The sequence below is a fragment of the Procambarus clarkii genome, chromosome 32 (assembly GCF_040958095.1).
Source record: "Procambarus clarkii isolate CNS0578487 chromosome 32, FALCON_Pclarkii_2.0, whole genome shotgun sequence".
Classification (NCBI taxonomy): domain Eukaryota; kingdom Metazoa; phylum Arthropoda; class Malacostraca; order Decapoda; family Cambaridae; genus Procambarus; species Procambarus clarkii.
In genome coordinates this window covers 17,038,024-17,060,153 of record NC_091181.1, presented here as the reverse complement: position 1 = coordinate 17,060,153, position 22,130 = coordinate 17,038,024, and the positions used below count along the sequence as shown (strand labels likewise).

General features: G+C 49.8%; 1 protein-coding gene across 1 annotated transcript in view; it reads left to right on the top strand.

The window, feature by feature from the left end:
* The window catches only part of LOC123749655 (probable glutamate receptor), a 294,522-nt gene that overhangs the window by 47,860 nt on the left and 224,532 nt on the right, over positions 1-22,130 (top strand). The window contains exons 7-8 of the mRNA XM_069334972.1: positions 4,681-4,981; positions 10,009-10,226. Coding sequence (XP_069191073.1) covers positions 4,681-4,981; positions 10,009-10,226 — 519 coding nt within the window. The remainder of the gene's footprint in view (positions 1-4,680; positions 4,982-10,008; positions 10,227-22,130) is intronic.

The window sequence follows — 22,130 nt, the reverse complement described above, 5'->3', positions numbered from 1 at the left end:
CTGTGAGGCAGGACTTGCCATCTCTGAAACCATGTTGGTGTGTGTGTGTGTGTGTACTCACCTAGTTGTACTCACCTAGTTGTGTTTGCGGGGGTTGAGCTCTGGCTCTTTGGTCCCGCCTCTCAACCGTCAATCAACAGGTGTACAGATTCCTGAGCCTATCGGGCTCTGTCATATCTACACTTGAAACTGTGTATGGAGTCAGCCTCCACCACATCACCCCCTAATGCATTCCATTTGTCAACCACTCTGACACTAAAAAAGTTCTTTCTAATATCTCTGTGGCTCATTTGGGCACTCAGTTTCCACCTGTGTCCCCTTGTGCGTGTTCCCCTTGTGTTAAATAGACTGTCTTTATCTACCCTATCAATCCCCTTCAGAATCTTGAATGTGGTGATCATGTCCCCCCTAACTCTTCTGTCTTCCAGCGAAGTGAGGTTTAATTCCCGTAGTCTCTCCTCGTAGCTCATACCTCTCAGCTCGGGTACTAGTCTGGTGGCAAACCTTTGAACCTTTTCCAGTTTAGTCTTATCCTTGACTAGATATGGACTCCATGCTGGGGCTGCATACTCCAGGATTACATATATGTGTGTGTGTGTGTGTGTGTGTGTGTGTGTGTGTGTGTGTGTGTGTGTGTGTGTGTGTGTGTGTGTGTGTGTGTGTGTGTGTGTGTGTGTGTGTGTGTGTGTGTGTGTGTGTTTACTAGTTGTGTTTACTAGTTGTGTTTTTGCGGGGGTTGAGCGTTGCTCTTTCGGCCCGCCTCTCAACTGTCAATCAACTGTTTACTAACTACTTTTTTTTTTTTTTTTTTTTTCCACACCACACACACACACCCCAGGAAGCAGCCCGTGACAGCTGACTAACTCCCAGGTACCTATTTACTGCTAGGTAACAGGGGCACTTAGGGTGAAAGAAACTTTGCCCATTTGTTTCTGCCTCGTGCGGGAATCGAACCCGCGCCACAGAATTATGAGTCCTGCACGCTATCCACCAGGCTACGAGGCCCCTACGAGGCTGTGTGTGTGTGTGTGTGTGTGTGTGTGTGTGTGTGTGTGTGTGTGTGTGTGTGTGTGTGTGTGTGTGTGTGTGTGTGTGTGTGTGTGTGTGTGTGTGTGTGTGTGTGTGTGTGTGTGTATGTGTGTGAGTGTGTGTGGGTGTGGGTGTGTGTGTACTCACCTATTTGTGCTTGCGGGGATTGAGCTTTGGCTCTTTGGTCCCGTCTCTCAACTGTCAATCAACTGGTGTACAGATTCCTGAGCCTACTGTGCCCTATCATATCTACATTCAAAACTGTGTATGGAGTCAGCCTCCACCACATCACTTCCTAGTGCATTCCATTTAGTAACTAATCTGACATTGAAAAAATTCTTTCTAACGTCTCTGACTCATCTGGGTACTAAGTTTCCACCTGTGTCCCCTTGTTCGTGTCCCACCCTTGCTGAAGAGTTTGTCTTTGTCCACCCTGTCAATTCCCCTGAGAACTTTGTAGGTGGTTATCATGTCTTTCCTTACTCTTCTGTTTTCCAGGGATGTGAGGTTCAGCTCCTTTAGCCTTTCCTCGTAGCTCATTCCTCTGAGTTCCGGGACGAACCGCTGAATCTTCTCTAACTTTGTCTTGTGTTTAACTAGGTATGGACTCTAGGCTGGAGCTGCATACTCCAGGATTGGTCTTACAAAAGTGGTATACAAGGTCCTGAACGATTCCTTACACACGTTTCTAAAGGCAGTTCTTATGTTGGCCAGTCTAGCATATGCCGCTGATGATATTCTTTTGATGTGGGCCTCTGGGGACAGGTTCGGTGTGATATCAACCCCCAGATTTTTCTCTCAATTTGACTCTTGCAGGATTTCACCTCCCAGATAATACCTTGTATTCAGCCTCTTGCTCCCTTCGCCTAATTTCATTACCTTACACTATCCTGAGTTGAACTTTAGCAGCCATTTTCTAGACCATTCCTCCAGTTTGTCCAGGTCATCCTGTAGTATCTGTTTATCTTCATTCGTCTTGATTCTTCTCATGATTTTTGCATCATTAGCAAACATTGAGAGGAACGAGTCTATACCCTCCGGAAGATCGTTTATATATATTAGAAACAGGATGGGTCCAAGTACTGAGCCCTGTAGGACTCTGCTGGTGACATCTCGCCACTCTGATGTCTCCTTCCTCACCGTTACTCGCTGTTTCCTGTTCCTTATGTATTCCCTTATCCACTGGAACACCTTCCCTTTTACTCCTGCCTGTTGCTCCAACTTTTTATGCCTTCCAACAGCCTTTTATGGGGTACTGTCTCAAAGGCTTTCTGGCAGTCCAGGAAAATGCAGTCGGCCCACCCTTCTCTTTCCTGCCTAATTTTTGTTGCCTGGTCACAGAATTCTATTAAACCTGTGAGGCACGATTTACCATCCCTGAACCCATGTTGGTGGTGTGTTACAAAGTTATTTCCCTCCAGGTGCTCTACGAGCCTTTTCTTCACGATCTTCTCCATCACCTTGCATGGTATACAAGTTAGGAAAACTGGCCTGTAGTTCAGTGCCTCTTGCCTGTCACCCTTCTTGTATATTGGGACTACATTAGCTGTCGTCCAACTTTCTGGTAAGTCTCCTGTTTCCAGTGACCTGTTATACACCATAGAGAGTGGCACACTTAGTGCTTCAGCACCTTCCTTTAGTATCCATGGTGAGATTCTGTCAGGCCCAAAAGCCTTTGTCACATCCAGCTCCAGCAGACACCTTTTGACCTCATCACTGGTGAGGTCAAATTCCTCCAAGGTTGATTGGTTTGCCTCCTCATTTAGTGCAGGGGCTTCTCCTTGTTCTGTTGTGAAGACCTCCTTGAATCTCTTGTTGACTTCTTCACACACCTCCTTCTCATTCTCTGTGTATCTGCTCTCCCCTTTTTGTAGTTTCATCACTTGTTCCTTCACTGCGGTTTTTCTCCTGACGTAGCTGTGGAGCAGGTTTGGTTGGGACTTGGCTTTACTCTCTATGTCATTTTCAAACTGTCTCTCTGCTTCCCTCCTCACTCTGAGGTACTCATTTCTGGCCCTCTGGTATCTCTCCCTGCTCTCCGGTGTTCTGATATTTCTGTAGTTTCACCATGTTCTTTTACTCAGTTGCTTCGCTACCTTGCATTTCTGATTGAACCATGGTTTTTTTGTTGTTTTTCATTTTTCTCCTTTTGAACGGGGATAAACCTGCCTGCAGCTTCCTGGCACTTCTGGGTGACAAAATCCATCATGTCCTGCACATTCTTGTCTCTAAGTTCTATTTCCCATAGTATTTCCCTGAGGAAGTTCCTCATCTCGTCATATTTTCCTCTGGTAATTTAGTCTTTTTCCCTCCGATCCCATCCTTGGATCCCATCCCTATCTCCACCAAGTACTCAAAAGTCAGTACACTGTGGTCACTTATTCCTATGGGGTCTTCAACTTTGACTTTCCTTATTTCTGACTCATTCAGGGTGAATATCATGTCGAGTCTAGCTGGTTCGTCATTGCCTCTCACTCTTGAGGGTTCCTTGACATGCTGGCTCAGAAAGTTCCTTGTGGCCACTTCCAAGCATTTATCTCTCTTCACGTATCTGCGCCACCATGTGGGTCCCCATTCTCCCAGTCTATCTTTCCATGGTTGAAATCGCCCATAATTAAGAGTCTTGAGGCATTCCTGCAGGCAACTGAAGCTGCTCTCTCTATTATATTAATGGTTATGCTTCCATTATTATTATTCATTATTACAGTTATTATTATTCTATTATAATTAATGTGTGTGTGTGTGTGTGTGTGTGTAATCACCTATTTGTGCTTGCAAGATCGAGCATTGACTCTTGGATCCCGCCTTTCCAGCTATCGGTTGTTTACAGCAATGACTCCTGTCCCATTTCCCTATCATACCTAGTTTTAAAAGTATGAATAGTATTTGCTTCCACAACCTGTTCCCCAAGTGCATTCCATTTTTCCACTACTCTCACGCTAAAAGAAAACTTCCTAACATCTCTGTGACTCATCTGAGTTTCCAGTTTCCACCCATGTCCCCTCGTTCTGTTATTATTACGTGTGAACATTTCATCTATTTCCACTTTGTCAATTCCCCTGAGCATTTTATATGTCCCTATCATATCTCCTCTCTCCCTCCCTGCTTTTCTCTAGTGTCATAAGGTTCAGTTCCTTCAGACGCTCTTCATATCCCATCCCTCGTAACTCTGGGACAAGCCTCGTCGCAAACCTCTGAACCTTCTCCAGTTTCTTTATGTGTTTCTTCAGGTGGGGGCTCCATGATGGCGCGGCATACTCTAAGACGGGTCTCACGTAGGCAGTGCAAAGCGCCCTAAAAGCCTCCTCATTTAGGTTTCTGAATGAAGTTCTAATTTTCGCCAGTGTAGAGTACGCTGCTGTCGTTATCCTATTATGTGTGTGTGTGTGTGTGTGTGTGTGTGTGTGTGTGTGTGTGTGTGTGTGTGTGTGTGTGTGTGTGTGTGTGTGTGTGTGTGTGTGTGTGTGTGTGTGTGTGTGTGTGTGTGTGTGTGTGTGTGTGTGTGTGTGTGTGTGTGTGTGTATGTGTGTGTGTGTGTATACCACCAATATTTTATTCCCCAGTTTAATGTAAGATTTTTGTTTCAAACACTTTTCAGCGCACAATATATATTAAACTAACAAGCATTCTTCACCCTACGAACCAACATAGGAAGCAGACTTTGCCATTGGACCGTTTGGTGTTACTGAGAGCCGCAATGAGGTAGTGGAATTTACCTGGCCAATTGCCATAGAGTACGCGAGGATCATGGGTGCTCGAGGGCGTCCGGAAGTGAACCCTTGGGCTTTCGTGTTGCCCTTGGAGCTCCCGGTGTGGGTGGCCATCCTGACAGCGCTTCTGGTGCTGCCCGTCGTCATGGTGGTCCTGGCCACATGCTGCTCACCCACGGCTGCTAAACACTACACCTGGGGGAAGAACACCTTTGACCTCTCTCGAATATTATTGCAGCAAGGTAAGCTATTATATGAGCGTGTTTTATAGCTACTTAAATAACTGAAACCCCTCTATACCCCTCTATGTTTTTTGTGTCAAAATACTGTTAAAATTACATTTATGATATTAATATGAATTTTTTGTTGCGTTCCTAGAAAGAAAAACTGTTTATAGTTATGCCATGATAATTGTTATCAATAAACATGAATAAAATTATGTTTTAATCCTCTTCCTTTAACAGAACACATGACTCAACTGAAAACGAGGTCATAAGTGTTAACTATATATACAAAACATATATTATTATCAATTCTACCCATAATTTATGTGACAGTGATAATATTTATATTATTATTTGTTTCAGTTTTATTAATTTTTCTTAATTTGTATTTCTAGTAAGAGCAAACTCTGTTCTTTTCCTAGTATACTAAAAGATAATTTGAGTAAATAGCATGCAGAGCATATCAGAAAGTGTATGAGTAGGAGTGAACGTCCAGTGGTTCTGGTCATTCACACATACCACCCGGTCCACACAATGGACCCTTCCCGGTCTACACAATGGACTCTTCCCGGTCCACACAATGGACCCTTCCCGGTCTACACAATGGACTCTTCCCGGTCCACACAATGGACCCTTCCCGGTCCACACAATGGGCCCTTCCCGGTCTACACAATGGACCCTTCCTGGTCCTCACAATGGACCCTTCCTGGTCCACACAATGGACCCTTCCTGGTCCACTCGTAGGCTTACACCGTGGCCTGCTTATCTGGCCTTAGTTTTCTGTAGGAAGGTGGGAGGTTTATCAAGGTCCTGGTTGATCACAGCTTGAGGTAGGCGAGCAATGGCCTTCAAGTTAAGTTCAAGTATGTTTATTGAGTCAAGAAAAAAAATACATCTCAAAGAGATAGAGTAGCTTAGGCTATTTGGCTATTTCTCCCCCCCCCCCCCACACCCGAGCAATGGCCTCATCGTTGATTGCAGCAATGCGGTTATGGACCTGATCATAATGTTCATCCTATCTGTTCATGATCTGCTTCTTCTTTGTCAGTCCCATCGGCACTGGGGAGGGAAGCAGAACCAGAGGGCTGTGGTCCTTATACATAGCCTTCAGCGGGTCATAAAAACGTTTGGTGTCGTGATGCATCCTGCATCTCACGGAGTTTCCTTCGTACCTTTCTTCAGGCAAAGGCATTTTTCTTCCTTCGTGATGTAGTGTCATTCTAGCGTGCACGGAACACGTGATATTTCTTTTGACAGCAATGCCTGTCTCTCCTCATCGTTTTCGTCGACCTAGTTTTGGTTTCTGCGGATTGCTGGTCCGAGGTCCTCAAAAGCAGTAGAGTAGACTGCATCTCTGAAGGCTGCCCTGGTCATGTTGTCCTCGTCATTCTATGGTGTATCTAGCATCCTGCCTTCTAAATCGCTAGAGAATCCTTCAGCAACTTGCTGCTCTTCTACTTAGAGACACCGAGTCTCTCTACAGGTTTCTGACCTTGCGGTCTTCCCGTGGGCACGATGAGAAGTTTGCACGTGGACACAATGGGCGATGGTCAGTCCAGCAGTCGGCACCTCACATGACTTTAGTCACTCACGTCCTGCCTGTCTTTCTTCCTTCCTGGCGATGACATAATCAATCAGGTGCCAATGCCTAGAGCGTAGGTGCTTGTTGTGGGTGGGAAGGTGAAACAGTGTGTTGGAGAAGAAGAGGTCGACGTAGCACACAACGCTAGGAGGAGAAAGCTATTGCTGATGTACTTACCAGTATCATGTCTTCCAATGACCCCTTCCCAGGTATGGTAGTCTTCTGTTCCTACTCTGGCGATGAAGTCACCGAGGATTATTAGCTTCTCTGATTTTGGGACTGCTGCTATGAGGAGGTAGAGTTCATCATATAATTTTTCTTGATGTCATCTGGGTAGGTCATGGTTGGGCAAATGTACTGATCAGCGTTTCACTTCTCTTGTTGAGCGTAATTAAGTGGTCGTTGGTGCTCTCTGGTAGCTTGGCAATTTTTTGGGCGATTTGATCTGATGGCAAATCCAACGGCAGCTTCTCGTCTCTCAGCAATACTTTGACCTCTCCAGAAAAAGGTGTACCCACCACCACGTTCTGTAAGGTGACATTTGTCGGCCAAGCTGTTTCACTGAGTGCTATTATGCCCACATTGTAGCGCGCTAGTTCCTCTTCAACTAGTGTAGTTCGCCTTACAGGTATGTCTGCCTTGGTGTCATCCAGCAGAGTTCGAACGTTCCAAGAACCGAGATTGATCACCCTCACTTTTGTCTTTGTATGTGTTCGACCACTGTGAGGCATCCCCGCGAGCCGCGGGTTGGTAGCCAGAGTGAGTTGAAGCAGGCAATGTTTAAAACACCTTAGCTGGCCCCTTCCTCAAGATAGGTGAGCAGAGTGTCCTGAAGAGGGTGGCTCAGATACCCAAGGGACGACCTAGACACCAAGGGGGCGGCCCAGACACCCTGGCGGCGACCCAGACAACCAGGGGTCGGCCCAGACACCCAGGGGGCGGCCCAGACACCCTGGCGGCGACCTAGACACCCAGGGGGCGGCCCAGACACCCTGGCGGCGACCCAGACACCCAGGGGTCGGCCCAGACACCCTGGCGGCGACCCAGACACCCAGGGGTCGGCCCAGACACCCAGGGGGCGGCCTAGACACCCAGGGGGCTGTCCAGACACCCAGAGGGCTGCCCAGACCCCCAGGGGGCTGCTCATACTGCAGCATACGGCATACACACAAGGGAGCTGCTCAGACACCCAGGGAGCTGCACAGACGCCCAGGGGCTACTCGGACACCCAGGGGCTGCCCAACATACCAAGGGGGGGGGCTGCTCACACACACAGGGGAGCTGCCCAGACTCCCAGGGGGCTGCTCAGACACACAGGGGAGCTGCCCAGACACCCAGGGGGCTGCTCAGACGTCCAAGGGGCTGCTCAGAAGCCCAGGGGGCTGCTCAGACACCCTGGAGGCTGCTCAGATGCCCAGAGGGCTGCCCAAACACCCAGGGGCTGCTCAGACACCCTGGGGGCTGCCCAGACACCCTGGGGGCTGCTCAGACACCCAGGGGCTGCCCAGACACCCAGGGGGCTGCTCAGACACTCTGGGGGCTGCTCAGACACCCTGGGGGCTGCTCAGACACCCAGGGGCTGCCCAGACACCCAGGGGGCTGCCCAGACACCCTGGGGGCTGCTCAGACACCCAGGGGCTGCCCAGACACCCTGGGGGCTGCTCAGACACCCAGGGGCTGCCCAGACACCCAGGGGGCTGCCCAGACACCCTGGGGGCTGCTCAGACACCCTGGGGGCTGCTCAGACACCCTGGGGGCTGCTCAGACACCCAGGGGTTGCCCAGACACCCAGGGGGCTGCCCAGACACCCTGGGGGTTGCTCAGACACCCTGGGGGCTGCTCAGACACCCTGGGGGCTGCTCAGACACCCAGGGGCTGCCCAGACACCCAGGGGGCTGCCCAGACACCCTGGGGGTTGCTCAGACACCCTGGGGGCTGCCCAGACACCCAGGGGGCTGCCCAGACACCCTGGGGGCTGCTCAGACACCCAGGGGGCTGCTCAGACACCCTGGGGGCTGCTCAGACACCCAGGGGCTGCCCAGACACCCAGGGGGCTGCCCAGACACCCTGGGGGCTGCTCAGACACCCAGGGGCTGCCCAGACACCCAGGGGGCTGCTCAGACACCCAGGGGGCTGCTCAGACACCCTGGGGGCTGCTCAGACGCCCAGGGGGCTACTGAACTCTGCTGCTGCTGCTTTGGTCCAGTTGAGAACGACCCTATGCCCTGAGCCGCCAGTGTGCAGGTCGGTGACTATAGCTTTCAGTGTATCTGCAACCCCGGCTTCGTCACTTGCCCATTGCCACTGGGCTTGAGGATTGGCGGTATGGGTTGAAGTCATGACTAGTGTTTTATTTAGATTAAGTTGAGGGAGAGTTGCGCAACTCATCAGCTTCACTCTCTCGTCCTGGCTTATCTGGGTCCAGCAGCAGGACCTGTTGAGACGGCACAAGACAGGTTAGGTTGCAGTGGATGGACTGCACTGACCTCGGTTTCTCACTGCGCTCCACAACGCTTTGCTGGTCCGCCTTCCTGCCCATTGAACAATTCTGCTGGTATCTTCCAGGCAATCTGCCGGGTTCAGTCTTCATACATGGGTAGGTAGACGCGCTGTAGTTCACAAAGGTTCCCGATCCTTCAGCTACCCTCACCTGGTTTTGCCCGCCAGTCGAAGCGGTTTGCCGGAGTGTGGTCGCTGTTGCCTGCAAACAGCTACTAGGAGCCACAGGTGAGAGGTGAGTGATGGTGGAGAACGCAGCAGGCGACTCCACCCGCAGGTTGACCTGTTCCCTGTCAGATGAACGCTGACACCCCTGACACCCAGCACCAGGGTATGTATCATAGTTCACGTCAGAAGTTAATCACTCCTAAAACAAAAACTGATTCTAACTAAATTCAATGAAAAAGTGACCTAATAGGTACAATTTTTTAACGGATTTGTCCAATTAGTTAAAATGTAAACTATCCGCAGAAATTAAAGCATACGTTTTAAGTTAAATTAAAGCATATTTGGCGTTTTCTTCTTATCAGCTACAATAAGTTCAGTGGGTTGCTTGGGTCCCTCCGTTTCTGTTTTGGTTATATTGTTGAATTGTTAATGGAGTGGCAACCCAAGAGCTACCTGGACACTTATTGACACTGGAGGAAAAGGATAAGGATAAAGTACACTTCTCGTGGTGTGAATGTTTTTCTGACGGATAATAACCCACCCACGGGTGACCCCACCTCGGGTGATCCACATGCTAAATATCCCATCAAAGTTACAAAAGTATAATGTAAAGGCATATCCATGGCCTTAGGAGGTAGAAATAGCCTAAGCTGCTCTATCCCTTTGAGGTGTACTTCTTTCTTGTCTCAATATACATACTTGAACTTGAATTGAACACGGCCAAAAACAGTCGAATTAAGTATGTAAATAACGACTCACAATAATTTTGTTGATCATTCTCGTGCTCTCCCAAAAGATTACAGAGCTTCATCCATCACGGGGTGGAGGCGGCTGGTGCTGGTAGCATGGATGACGGTGGGTCTGGTGTTGAGCAGAAGCTACCAGGGAGACCTCATGTCCGGCCTGGCCGTCAGGTACATCCGGCAGCCCTTCCAGACCATACAAGACGTCCTCGACCATCCTTCCGTAACAATGTTGTGGCAGACAAACTCCACCAACGTTCAGTACTTTCGTGTAAGTATGATCTTGGTGTGTCTGGTGTTGGTGTTGGTGTGTCAGGTGATGGTGTGTCTGGTGATGGTGTGTCTGGTGTTGGTGTGTCTGGTGTTGATGTGTCTGGTGTTGATGTGTCTGGTGTTGGTGTGTCTGGTGTTGGAGTGTCTGGTGTTGGTGTGTCTAGTGATGGTGTGTCTGGTGTTGATGTGTCTGGTGTTGATGTGTCTGGTGTTGGTGTGTCTGGAGTTGGAGTGTCTGGTGTTGGTGTGTCTAGTGATGGTGTGTCTAATGATGGTGTTGGTGTGTCTGTTTATGGTGTTTGTGTGTCTGGTGATGGTGTGTCTGGTGATGGTGTGTCTAGTGATGATGTTGGTGTGTCTGGTTATAGTGTTGGTGTGTCTGGCGATGGTGTTGGTGTGTCTGGTGTTAGTGTGTCTGGTGTTGGTGTTGGTGTGTCTGGTGTTAGTGTGTCTGGTGTTGATGTGTCTGGTGTTGGTGTTGGTGTGTCTGGTGATGATGAGTCTGGTGTTTGTGTGCCTGGTGTTGGTGTGTCTGGTGTTGGTGTGTCTGGTGATGGTGTGTCTGGTGTTGGTGTGTCTCGTGTTGGTGTGTCTGGTGTTGGTGTTGGTGTGTCTGGAGATAGTGTGTCTGGTATTGGTGTGTCTGGTGTTGGTGTTGGTGTGTTTGGTGATGGTGTGTCTGGTGTTGGTGTGTCTGGTGTTGGTGTTGGTGTGTCTGGTGTTGGTGTTGATGTGTCTGGTGTTGGTGTTGGTGCTGGTGTGTCTGGTGTTGGTGTTGGTGTGTCTGGTGTAAGTGTGTCTGGTGATGGTGTGTCTGGTGATGGTGTTGGTGCGTCTGGTGTTGGTGTGTCTGGTGTTGGTGTTGGTGTGTCTGGTGATGGTGTGTCTGGTGTTGGTGTTGGTGTGTCTGGTGTTGGTGTTGGTGCGTCTGGTGTTGGTGTTGGTGTGTCTGGTGTTGGTGTTGGTGTGTTTGGTGATGGTGTGTCTGGTGTTGGTGTTGGTGTGTCTGGTGTTGGTGTTGGTGTGTCTGGTGATGGTGTTGGTGTTGGTGTGTCTGGTGTTAGTGTGTCTGGTGTTGGTGTGTATGGTGTTTGTGTGTCTGGTGTTGGTGTGTCTGGTGTTGGTGTATCTGGTGATGGTGTGTCTGGTGTTGGTGTGTCTGGTGTTGGTGTGTATGGTGTTTGTGTGTCTGGTGTTGGTGTGTCTGGGGTTGGTGTTGGTGTGTCTGGTGTTGGAGTGTCTGGTGTTGGTGTGTCTGGTGATGGTGAGTCTGGTGATGGTGTGTCTGGTGTAGGTGTGTCTGGTGTCTGGTGTTGGTGTGTCTGGTGTTGGTGTTGATGTGTCTGGTGTGTCTGGTGTTGGTGTTGATGTGTCTGGTGATGGTGTTGGTGTGTCTGGTGATGGTGTTGGTGTGTCTGGTGTTGGTGTGTCTGTTGTTGGTGTGTCTGGTGATGGTGTTGGTGTGTTTGGTGATGGTGTTGGTGTGTCTGGTGTTGGTGTGTCTGGTGTTGGTGTGTCTGGTGTTGGTGTGTCTGGTGATGGTGTTGGTGTGTGTCTGGCGATGGTGTTGGTATGTCTGTTGTTGGTGTGTCTGGTGTTGGTGTGTCTGGTGTTGGTGTGTCTGGTGTTGGTGTTCGTGTGTCTGGTGATGGTGTTGGTGTGTCTGGTTATGGTGTTGGTGTGTCTGTTTATGGTGTTGGTGTGTCTGGTGATGGTGATTGTGTGTCTGGATATGGTGTTGGTGTGTCTGGTGTTGGTGTGTCTGGCGATAGTGTTGGTATGTCTGTTGTTGGTGTGTCTGGTGTTGGTGTGTCTGGTGTTGGTGTGTCTGGTGTTGGTGTGTCTGGAGATGGTGTGTCTGGTGATGGTGTTGGTGTGTCTGGTGATGGTGTTGATGTGTCTGGTGATGGTGTTGATCTGTCTGGTGATGGTGTTGTTGTGTCTGGTGATGGTTTTGTTGTGTCTGGTGTTGGTGTTGGTGTGTCTGGTGATGGTGTTGGTGTGTCTCGTGATGGTATTGGTGCGTCTGGAAATGGTGTGTCTGGTGATGGTGTTGGTGTGTCTGGTGTTGGTGTTGGTGTGTCTGGTGTTGGAGTGTCTGGTGTTGGTGTGTCTGGTTTTGGTGTGTCTGGTGTTGGTGTGTCTGGTGTTGATGTTGGTGTGTCTGGTGATGGTGTGTCTGGTGTTGGTGTGTCTGGTGATGGTGTGTCTGGTGTTGATGTTGGTGTGTCTGGTGATGGTGTGTCTGGTGATGGTGTGTCTGATGTTGGAGTGTCTGGTGATGGTGTGTCTGGTGTTGGTGTGTCTGGTGATGGTGTGTCTGGTGATGGTGTGTCTGGTGTTGGTGTGTCTGGTGATGGTGTGTCTGGTGTTGGTGTGTCTGGTGTCTGGTGATGGTGTGTCTGGTGTTGGTGTGTCTGGTGATGGTGTTGGTGTGTCTCGTGATGGAGTTGGCGTGTCTCGTGATGGTGTTGGTGTGTCTGGTGTTGATGTGTCTGGTGTTGGTGTTGGTGTGTCTGGTGATGGTGTTGGTGTGTCTGGTGATGGTGAGTCTGGTGATGGTGTGTCTGGTGTTGGTGTTGGTGCTGGTGTGTCTGGTGTTGGTGTTGGTGTGTCTGGTGTAAGTGTGTCTGGTGATGGTGTGTCTGGTGATGGTGTTGGTGCGTCTGGTGTTGGTGTGTCTGGTGTTGGTGTTGGTGTGTCTGGTGATGGTGTGTCTGGTGTTGGTGTTGGTGTGTCTGGTGTTGGTGTTGGTGCGTCTGGTGTTGGTGTTGGTGTGTCTGGTGTTGGTGTTGGTGTGTTTGGTGATGGTGTGTCTGGTGTTGGTGTTGGTGTGTCTGGTGTTGGTGTTGGTGTGTCTGGTGATGGTGTTGGTGTTGGTGTGTCTGGTGTTAGTGTGTCTGGTGTTGGTGTGTATGGTGTTTGTGTGTCTGGTGTTGGTGTGTCTGGTGTTGGTGTATCTGGTGATGGTGTGTCTGGTGTTGGTGTGTCTGGTGTTGGTGTGTATGGTGTTTGTGTGTCTGGTGTTGGTGTGTCTGGGGTTGGTGTTGGTGTGTCTGGTGTTGGAGTGTCTGGTGTTGGTGTGTCTGGTGATGGTGAGTCTGGTGATGGTGTGTCTGGTGTAGGTGTGTCTGGTGTCTGGTGTTGGTGTGTCTGGTGTTGGTGTTGATGTGTCTGGTGTGTCTGGTGTTGGTGTTGATGTGTCTGGTGATGGTGTTGGTGTGTCTGGTGATGGTGTTGGTGTGTCTGGTGTTGGTGTGTCTGTTGTTGGTGTGTCTGGTGATGGTGTTGGTGTGTTTGGTGATGGTGTTGGTGTGTCTGGTGTTGGTGTGTCTGGTGTTGGTGTGTCTGGTGTTGGTGTGTCTGGTGTTGGTGTGTCTGGTGATGGTGTTGGTGTGTGTCTGGCGATGGTGTTGGTATGTCTGTTGTTGGTGTGTCTGGTGTTGGTGTGTCTGGTGTTGGTGTGTCTGGTGATGGTGTTCGTGTGTCTGGTGATGGTGTTGGTGTGTCTGGTTATGGTGTTGGTGTGTCTGTTTATGGTGTTGGTGTGTCTGGTGATGGTGATTGTGTGTCTGGATATGGTGTTGGTGTGTCTGGTGTTGGTGTGTCTGGCGATAGTGTTGGTATGTCTGTTGTTGGTGTGTCTGGTGTTGGTGTGTCTGGTGTTGGTGTGTCTGGTGTTGGTGTGTCTGGAGATGGTGTGTCTGGTGATGGTGTTGGTGTGTCTGGTGATGGTGTTGATGTGTCTGGTGATGGTGTTGATGTGTCTGGTGATGGTGTTGTTGTGTCTGGTGATGGTTTTGTTGTGTCTGGTGTTGGTGTTGGTGTGTCTGGTGATGGTGTTGGTGTGTCTCGTGATGGTATTGGTGCGTCTGGAAATGGTGTGTCTGGTGATGGTGTTGGTTTGTCTGGTGTTGGTGTTGGTGTGTCTGGTGTTGGAGTGTCTGGTGTTGGTGTGTCTGGTTTTGGTGTGTCTGGTGTTGGTGTGTCTGGTGTTGATGTTGGTGTGTCTGGTGATGGTGTGTCTGGTGTTGGTGTGTCTGGTGATGGTGTGTCTGGTGTTGATGTTGGTGTGTCTGGTGATGGTGTGTCTGGTGATGGTGTGTCTGATGTTGGAGTGTCTGGTGATGGTGTGTCTGGTGTTGGTGTGTCTGGTGATGGTGTGTCTGGTGATGGTGTGTCTGGTGTTGGTGTGTCTGGTGATGGTGTGTCTGGTGTTGGTGTGTCTGGTGTCTGGTGATGGTGTGTCTGGTGTTGGTGTGTCTGGTGATGGTGTTGGTGTGTCTCGTGATGGAGTTGGCGTGTCTCGTGATGGTGTTGGTGTGTCTGGTGTTGATGTGTCTGGTGTTGGTGTTGGTGTGTCTGGTGATGGTGTTGGTGTGTCTGGTGATGGTGAGTCTGGTGATGGTGTGTCTGGTGTTGGTGTGTCTGGTGTTGGTGTGTCTGGTGTCTGGTGGTGGTGTGTCTGCTGATGGTGTTGGTGTTGGTGCATCTGTTGTTGGTGCATCTGTTGTTGGTGTGTCTGGTGTTGGTGTGTCTGGTGATGGTGTTTGTATGTCTGGTGTTGGTGTGTCTGGTGATGGTGTTGGTGTGTCTGGTGATGGTGTGTCTGGTGATGGTGTGTCGGGTGATGGTGTGTCTGGGGATGGTGTTGGTGTGTCTGGTGATGGTGTGTCTGGTGATGGTGTTGGTGTGTCTGGTGTTGGTGTATCTGGTGATGGTGTGTCTGGTGATGGTGATTGTGTGTCTGGATATGGTGTTGGTGTGTCTGGTGTTGGTGTGTCTGGCGATAGTGTTGGTATGTCTGTTGTTGGTGTGTCTGGTGTTGGTGTGTCTGGTGTTGGTGTGTCTGGTGATGGTGTGTCAGGTGTTGGTGTGTCTCGTGATGGTGATGGTATGTCTGGTGATGGTGATGGTCTGTCTGGTGATGGTGTGTCTGGTGTTGGTGTGTCTGGTGTTGGTGTGTCTGGTGATAGTTTGTCAGGTGATGGTATTGGAGTGTCTTATGTTGGTGTGTCTGGTTATGGTGTTAGTGTGTCAAGTGTTGGTGTGTCTGGTGATGGTGTGTCTGGTGTTGGTGTGACTGGTGTTGGTGTATCTGGTGATGGTGTGTCTGGTTATGGTGTTGGTGTGTCTGGTGTTGGTGTGTCTGGTATTGGTTTGTCTGGCGATGGTGTGAATGGTGATGGTGTGTCCGGTGTTGGTGTGTCTGGTGTTGGTGTGTCTGGTGATGGTGTGTCTGTTGATGGTGTTTGTGTGTCTGGTGATGGTGCTTGTGTGTTTGGTGTTGGTGTATCTGGTGATGGTGTTGGTGTGTCTGGTGTTGGTGTGTCTGGTGTTGGTGTGTCTGGTGATGGTGTGTCTGGTGATGGTGTTTGTGTGTCTGGTGATGGTGCTTGTGTGTTTGGTGTTGGTGTATCTGGTGATGGTGTTGGTGTATCTGGTGATGGTGTTGGTGTGTCTGGTGATGGTGTTGGTGTGTATCTGGTGTTGGTGTTGGTGTGTCTGGTGATGGTGTTGGTGTTGGTGTGTCTGGTGATGGTGTTGGTGTTGGTGTGTCTGGTTATAATGTGTCTGTTGTTGGTGTATCTGGTGATGGTGTGTCTGGTGTTGGTGTGTCAGGTGTTGGTGTGTCTGGTGTTGGTGTGTCTAGTGATGGTGTTGGTTTGTCTGGTGTTGGAGTGTCTGGTGTTGGTGTGTCTGGTGTTGGTGTGTCTGGTGTTGGTGTGTCTGGTGTTGGTTTGTCTGGTGTTGGAGTGTCTGGTGTTGGTGTGTCTAGTGATTGTGTGTCTGGTGATGGTGTGTCTGGTGTTGGTGTGTCTGGTGTTGGTGTGTCAGGTGTTGGTGTGTCTAGTGATGGTGTTGGTTTGTCTGGTGTTGGAGTGTCTGGTGTTGGTGTGTCTGGTGTTGGTGTGTCAGGTGATGGTGTTGGTGTGTCAGGTGATGGTGTTGGTGTGTCTGGTGATGGTGTTGGTATGTTTGGTGATGGTGTTGGTGTGTCTGGTGATGGTGTTGGTGTGTCTGGTGTTGGTGTGTCTGGTGTTAGAGTGTCTGGTGATGGTGTTGGTGTGTCTGGTGTTTGTGTGTCTGGTGATGGTGTTGGTGTGTCTGGTGTTTGTGTGTCTGGTGATGGTGTGTCTGGAGATGGTCTTGGTGTGTCTGCTTATGGTGTTGGTGTTAGTGTGTCTGTTGTTGGTGAGTCTGGTGTTGGTGTGTCTGGTGATGGTGTTTCTGGTGATGGTGTTGGTGTGTCTGCTGACGATGTTGGTGCGTCTGTTGTTGGTGTGTCTGGTGATGGTGTTTGTGTGTCTGGTGTTGGTGTGTCTGTTGTTCGTGTGTCTGGTGATGGTGTTGGTGTGTCGGGTGATGGTGTTGGTGTGTCTAGTGATGGTGTTGGTGTGTCTGGTAATGATGTTGGTGTGTCTAGTGATGGTGTTGGTGTGTCTAGTGATGGTGTGTCTGGTGATGGTGTTTCTGGTAAAGGTGTGTCAGGTGATGGTGTTGGTGTGTCTGGTAATGATGTTGGTGTGTCTGGTGATGGTGTTGGTGTGTCTGGTAATGATGTTGGTATGTCTGGTGATGGTGTTGGTGTGTCTGGTGATGGTGTTTGTGTGTCTGGTAATGATGTTGGTCTGTCTTGTGATGGTGTTGGTGTGTCTGGTGATGATGTTGGTGTGTCTGGTGTGTGATGGTGTGTCTGGTGTTGGTGTTGGTATGTCTGGTGTTGGTGGTGGTGTGTCTGGTGATGATGTTGCTGTATTTGGTGTTGGTGTGTCTCGTGATGGTGTTGGTATGTCTGGTGTTGGTGTTGGTGTGTTTGGTGAAAATGTTGGTGTGTCTGGTGTTGGTGTTGGTATGTCTGGTGTTGGTGTTGGTGTGCCTGGTGTTAATGTTTGTGTGCCTGGTGTTGATGTTTGTGTGTCTGGTGATGGTGTTGGTGTGTCTGGTGATGGTGTGTCTGGTGTTGGTGTGTCTGGTGATGGTGTGTTTGGTGATGGCATTGGTGTGTCTGGTGATGGTGCTGGTGTGTCTGGTGATGGTGTTGGTGTGTCTGGTGATGGTGTTGGTGTTGGTGTATCTGGAGATGGTGTGTCTGGTGATGGTGTGTCTGGTGATTGTGTTGGTGTGTATCTGGTGTTGGTGTTGGTGTGTCTGGTGATGGTGTTGGTGTTGGTGTGTCTGGTGATGGTGTTGGTGTTGGTGTGTCTGGTTATAATGTGTCTGTTGTTGGTGTATCTGGTGATGGTGTGTCTGGTGTTGGTGTGTCAGGTGTTGGTGTGTCTGGTGTTGGTGTGTCTAGTGATGGTGTTGGTTTGTCTGGTGTTGGAGTTTCTGGTGTTGGTGTGTCTGGTGTTGGTGTGTCTGGTGTTGGTGTGTCTGGTGTTGGTTTGTCTGGTGTTGGAGTGTCTGGTGTTGGTGTGTCTAGTGATTGTGTGTCTGGTGATGGTGTGTCTGGTGTTGGTGTGTCTGGTGTTGGTGTGTCAGGTGTTGGTGTGTCTAGTGATGGTGTTGGTTTGTCTGGTGTTGGAGTGTCTGGTGTTGGTGTGTCTGGTGTTGGTGTGTCAGGTGATGGTGTTGGTGTGTCAGGTGATGGTGTTGGTGTGTCTGGTGATGGTGTTGGTATGTTTGGTGATGGTGTTGGTGTGTCTGGTGATGGTGTTGGTGTGTCTGGTGTTGGTGTGTCTGGTGTTAGAGTGTCTGGTGATGGTGTTGGTGTGTCTGGTGTTTGTGTGTCTGGTGATGGTGTTGGTGTGTCTGGTGTTTGTGTGTCTGGTGATGGTGTGTCTGGAGATGGTCTTGGTGTGTCTGCTTATGGTGTTGGTGTTAGTGTGTCTGTTGTTGGTGAGTCTGGTGTTGGTGTGTCTGGTGATGGTGTTTCTGGTGATGGTGTTGGTGTGTCTGCTGACGATGTTGGTGCGTCTGTTGTTGGTGTGTCTGGTGATGGTGTTTGTGTGTCTGGTGTTGGTGTGTCTGTTGTTCGTGTGTCTGGTGATGGTGTTGGTGTGTCGGGTGATGGTGTTGGTGTGTCTAGTGATGGTGTTGGTGTGTCTGGTAATGATGTTGGTGTGTCTAGTGATGGTGTTGGTGTGTCTAGTGATGGTGTGTCTGGTGATGGTGTTTCTGGTAAAGGTGTGTCAGGTGATGGTGTTGGTGTGTCTGGTAATGATGTTGGTGTGTCTGGTGATGGTGTTGGTGTGTCTGGTAATGATGTTGGTATGTCTGGTGATGGTGTTGGTGTGTCTGGTGATGGTGTTTGTGTGTCTGGTAATGATGTTGGTCTGTCTTGTGATGGTGTTGGTGTGTCTGGTGATGATGTTGGTGTGTCTGGTGTGTGATGGTGTGTCTGGTGTTGGTGTTGGTATGTCTGGTGTTGGTGGTGGTGTGTCTGGTGATGATGTTGCTGTATTTGGTGTTGGTGTGTCTCGTGATGGTGTTGGTATGTCTGGTGTTGGTGTTGGTGTGTTTGGTGAAAATGTTGGTGTGTCTGGTGTTGGTGTTGGTATGTCTGGTGTTGGTGTTGGTGTGCCTGGTGTTAATGTTTGTGTGCCTGGTGTTGATGTTTGTGTGTCTGGTGATGGTGTTGGTGTGTCTGGTGATGGTGTGTCTGGTGTTGGTGTGTCTGGTGATGGTGTGTTTGGTGATGGCATTGGTGTGTCTGGTGATGGTGCTGGTGTGTCTGGTGATGGTGTTGGTGTGTCTGGTGATGGTGTTGGTGTTGGTGTATCTGGAGATGGTGTGTCTGGTGATGGTGTGTCTGGTGATTGTGTGTCTGGTGATGGTGTGTCTGGTGTTGGTGTGTCAGGTGATGGTGTATTTAGTAATGGTGTAGGTGTGTCTGGTGATGGTGTTGGTGTGTCAGGTAATGGTGTGTCTGGTGTTGGAGTGTCTGATGATGGTGTGTCTTGTGTTGGTGTGTCTGGTGATGGTGTTGGTTTGTCTGGTCTTGGTGTGTCTGGTGTTGGTGTGTCTGGTGTTGGTGTGTCTGGTGTTGGTGTGTTTGGTGTTGGTGTGTCTGGTGTTGGTGTGTCTGGTGTTGGTGTGTCTGGTGTTGGTGTGAAAGGTGATGGTGTTGGTGTGTCTGGTGATGGTGTTGGTGTGTTTGATGATGGTGTTGGTGTGTCTGGTGATGGTGTTGGTTTGTCTGGTGTTGGTGTGTCTGGTGATGGTAGTGGTGTGTCTGGTGTTTGTGTGTCTGGTGATGGTGTTGGTGTGTCTGCTGATGGTGTTGGTGTTAGTATGTCTGTTGTTGGTGAGTCTGGAGTTGGTGTGTCTGGTGATGGTGTTTCTGGTGATGGTGTTTGTGTGTCTGGTGTTGGTGTGTCTGGTGTTGGTGTGTCGGGTGATGGTGTTGGTGTGTCTGGTGTTGGTGAGTCTGTTGTTGGTGTGTCTGATGATGGTGTTGGTGTGTCTGGTGATGGTGTGTCTGGTGATGGTGTTTCTTGTAATGGTGTGTCTGGTGATGGTGTTGGTGTGTCTGGTGATGGTGTTGGTGTGTCTGGTGCTGGTGTTTGTGTGTCTGGTGTTGGTGTGTCTGTTGTTCGTGTGTCTGGTGATGGTGTTGGTGTGGCTGGTGTTGGTGTGTCGGGTGATGGTGTTGGTGTGTCTGGTGTTGATGAGTCTGTTGTTGGTGTGTCTGGTGATGGTGTTGGTGTGTCTGGTGATGATGTTGGTGTGTCTGGTGATGATGTTGGTGTGTCTGGTGATTATGTTGGTGTGTCTGGTGATGGTGATGGTGTGTTTGGTGATGGTGTTGGTGTGTCTGGTGATTGTGTGTTTGGTGAAAATGTTGGTGTGTCTGGTGATGGTGGGTCTGGTGATGGTGTTGGTTTGTCTGGTGTTAGTGTGTCTGGTGTTGGTGTGTCTGGTGATGGTGTGTCTGGTGATGGTGTGTCTAGTGATGGTGTTGGTGTGTCTGGTGATGGTGATGGTGCATCTGGTGATGGTGTGTCTGGTGTTGGTGTGTCTGGTGATGATGTGTCTGGTGATGGGGTTGGTGTGTCTGGTGATGGTGTGTTTGGTGACTGTGTTGGTGTGTCTGGTGATGGTGGGTCTTGTAATGGTGTTGGTTTGTCTGGTGTTAGTGTGTCTGGTGTTGGTGTGTCTGGTGATGGTGTGTCTGGTGATGGTGTTAGTGTGTCTGGTGTTGCTGTGTCTGGTGATGGTGTGTCTGGTGATAGTGTGTCCAGTGATGGTGTTGGTGTGTCTGGTGATGGTGATGGTGCATCTGGTGATGGTGTGTCTGGTGTTGGTGTCTGGTGATGGTGTTGGTGTGTCTGGTGTTGGTGTTGGTGTGTCTGCTGATGGTGTTGGTGTGTCTGGTGATGGTGTGTCTGGTGATAGTGTGTCTAGTGATGGTGTTGGTATGTCTGGTGATGGTGTGTCTGGTGATGGTGTGTCTGGTGATGGTGTGTCTGGTGATGGTGATAATGTGTCTGGTGATGGTGTGTCTTGTGTTGGTGTGTCTGGTGTTGGTGTGTCTGGTGATGGTGTGTCGGGTGATGGTGTGTCTGGTGATGGTGTTAATGTGTCTGCTGTTGGTGTGTCTGGTGATGATGTGTCTAGTGATGGTGTTGGTTTGTCTGGTGATGGTGTTGGTGTGTCTGATGTTGATGTGTCTGGTGATGGTGTGACTGGGGATGGTGTTGGTGTGTCTAGTTATGGTGATGGTTTGTCTGATGATGGTGTGTCTGGTGATGGTGTATCTGGTGTTGGTGTGTCTGCTGATGGTGTTGGTGTGTCTGGTGATGGTGTTGGTGTGTCTGGTGATCGTGTGTCTAGTGATGGTGTGTATGGTGATGGTGTTTCTGATGATGGTGTTGGTGTGTCTGGTGTTCGTGTGTCTAGTGATGGTGTGTATGGTGATGGTGTTTCTGATGATGGTGTTGGTGCGTCTGGTGTTGGTGTAACTGGTGATGGTGTGTCTGGTGTTGGAGTGTCTGGTGATGGTGTGTCCGGTGTTGGTGTGTCTGGTGATGGTGATGGTATGTCTGGTGATGGTGTGTCTGGTGTTGGTGTGTCTGGTGTTTGTGTGTCTGATGATGGTGTGTCAGGTGATGATGTTGGTGTGTCTGGTGTTGGTGTGTCACGTGTTGGAGTGTTTGGTGATGGTGTGTCTGGTGTTGGTGTGTCTGGTGATAGTGTGTCTGGTGATAGTGGGTCTGGTGATAGTGTGTCTGGTTACGGTGTTGGTGTGTCTGGTGTTGGTGTGTCTGGTGTTGGTGTGTCTGGTGTTGGTGTGTCTGGTGTTGGTGTGTCTGGTGATGGTGTTGGTGTGTCTGGTGTTGGTGTGTCTAGTGTTGGTGTGTCTGGTGATGGTGTGTCTGGCGATGGTGTGTCTGGTGATGTTGTTGGTGTGCCTGGTGTTGGTGTATCTGGTGATGGTGTTTATTGTGATAATGTGTCTGGTGATGGTGTGGCTGGTGATGGTATTGTTGTGTCTGGTGATGGTGTTGGTGTATCTGGTGATGGTGTTGGTGTATCTGGTGATGATTGGTCTTGTGATGGTGTTGGTGTGTCTGGTGATGGTGTTGGTGTATCTGGTGATGGTGTTGGTGTATCTGCTGTTGGTGTGTCTGGTGATGGTTGGTCTGGTGATGGTGTTGGTGTGTCTGGTGATGGTGTTGGTGTGTCTGGTGATGGTGTTGGTTTGTCTGGTGTTGGTGTGTCTGGTGATGGTATTGGGGTGTCTGGTGTTGGTGTGTCTAGTGTTGGTGTGTCTGGTGATGGTGTGTCTGGTGATGGTGATTGTGTGTCTGGATATGGTGTTGGTGTGTCTGGTGTTGGTGTGTCTGGCGATAGTGTTGGTATGTCTGTTGTTGGTGTGTCTGGTGTTGGTGTGTCTGGTGTTGGTGTGTCTGGTGATGGTGTGTCAGGTGTTGGTGTGTCTCGTGATGGTGATGGT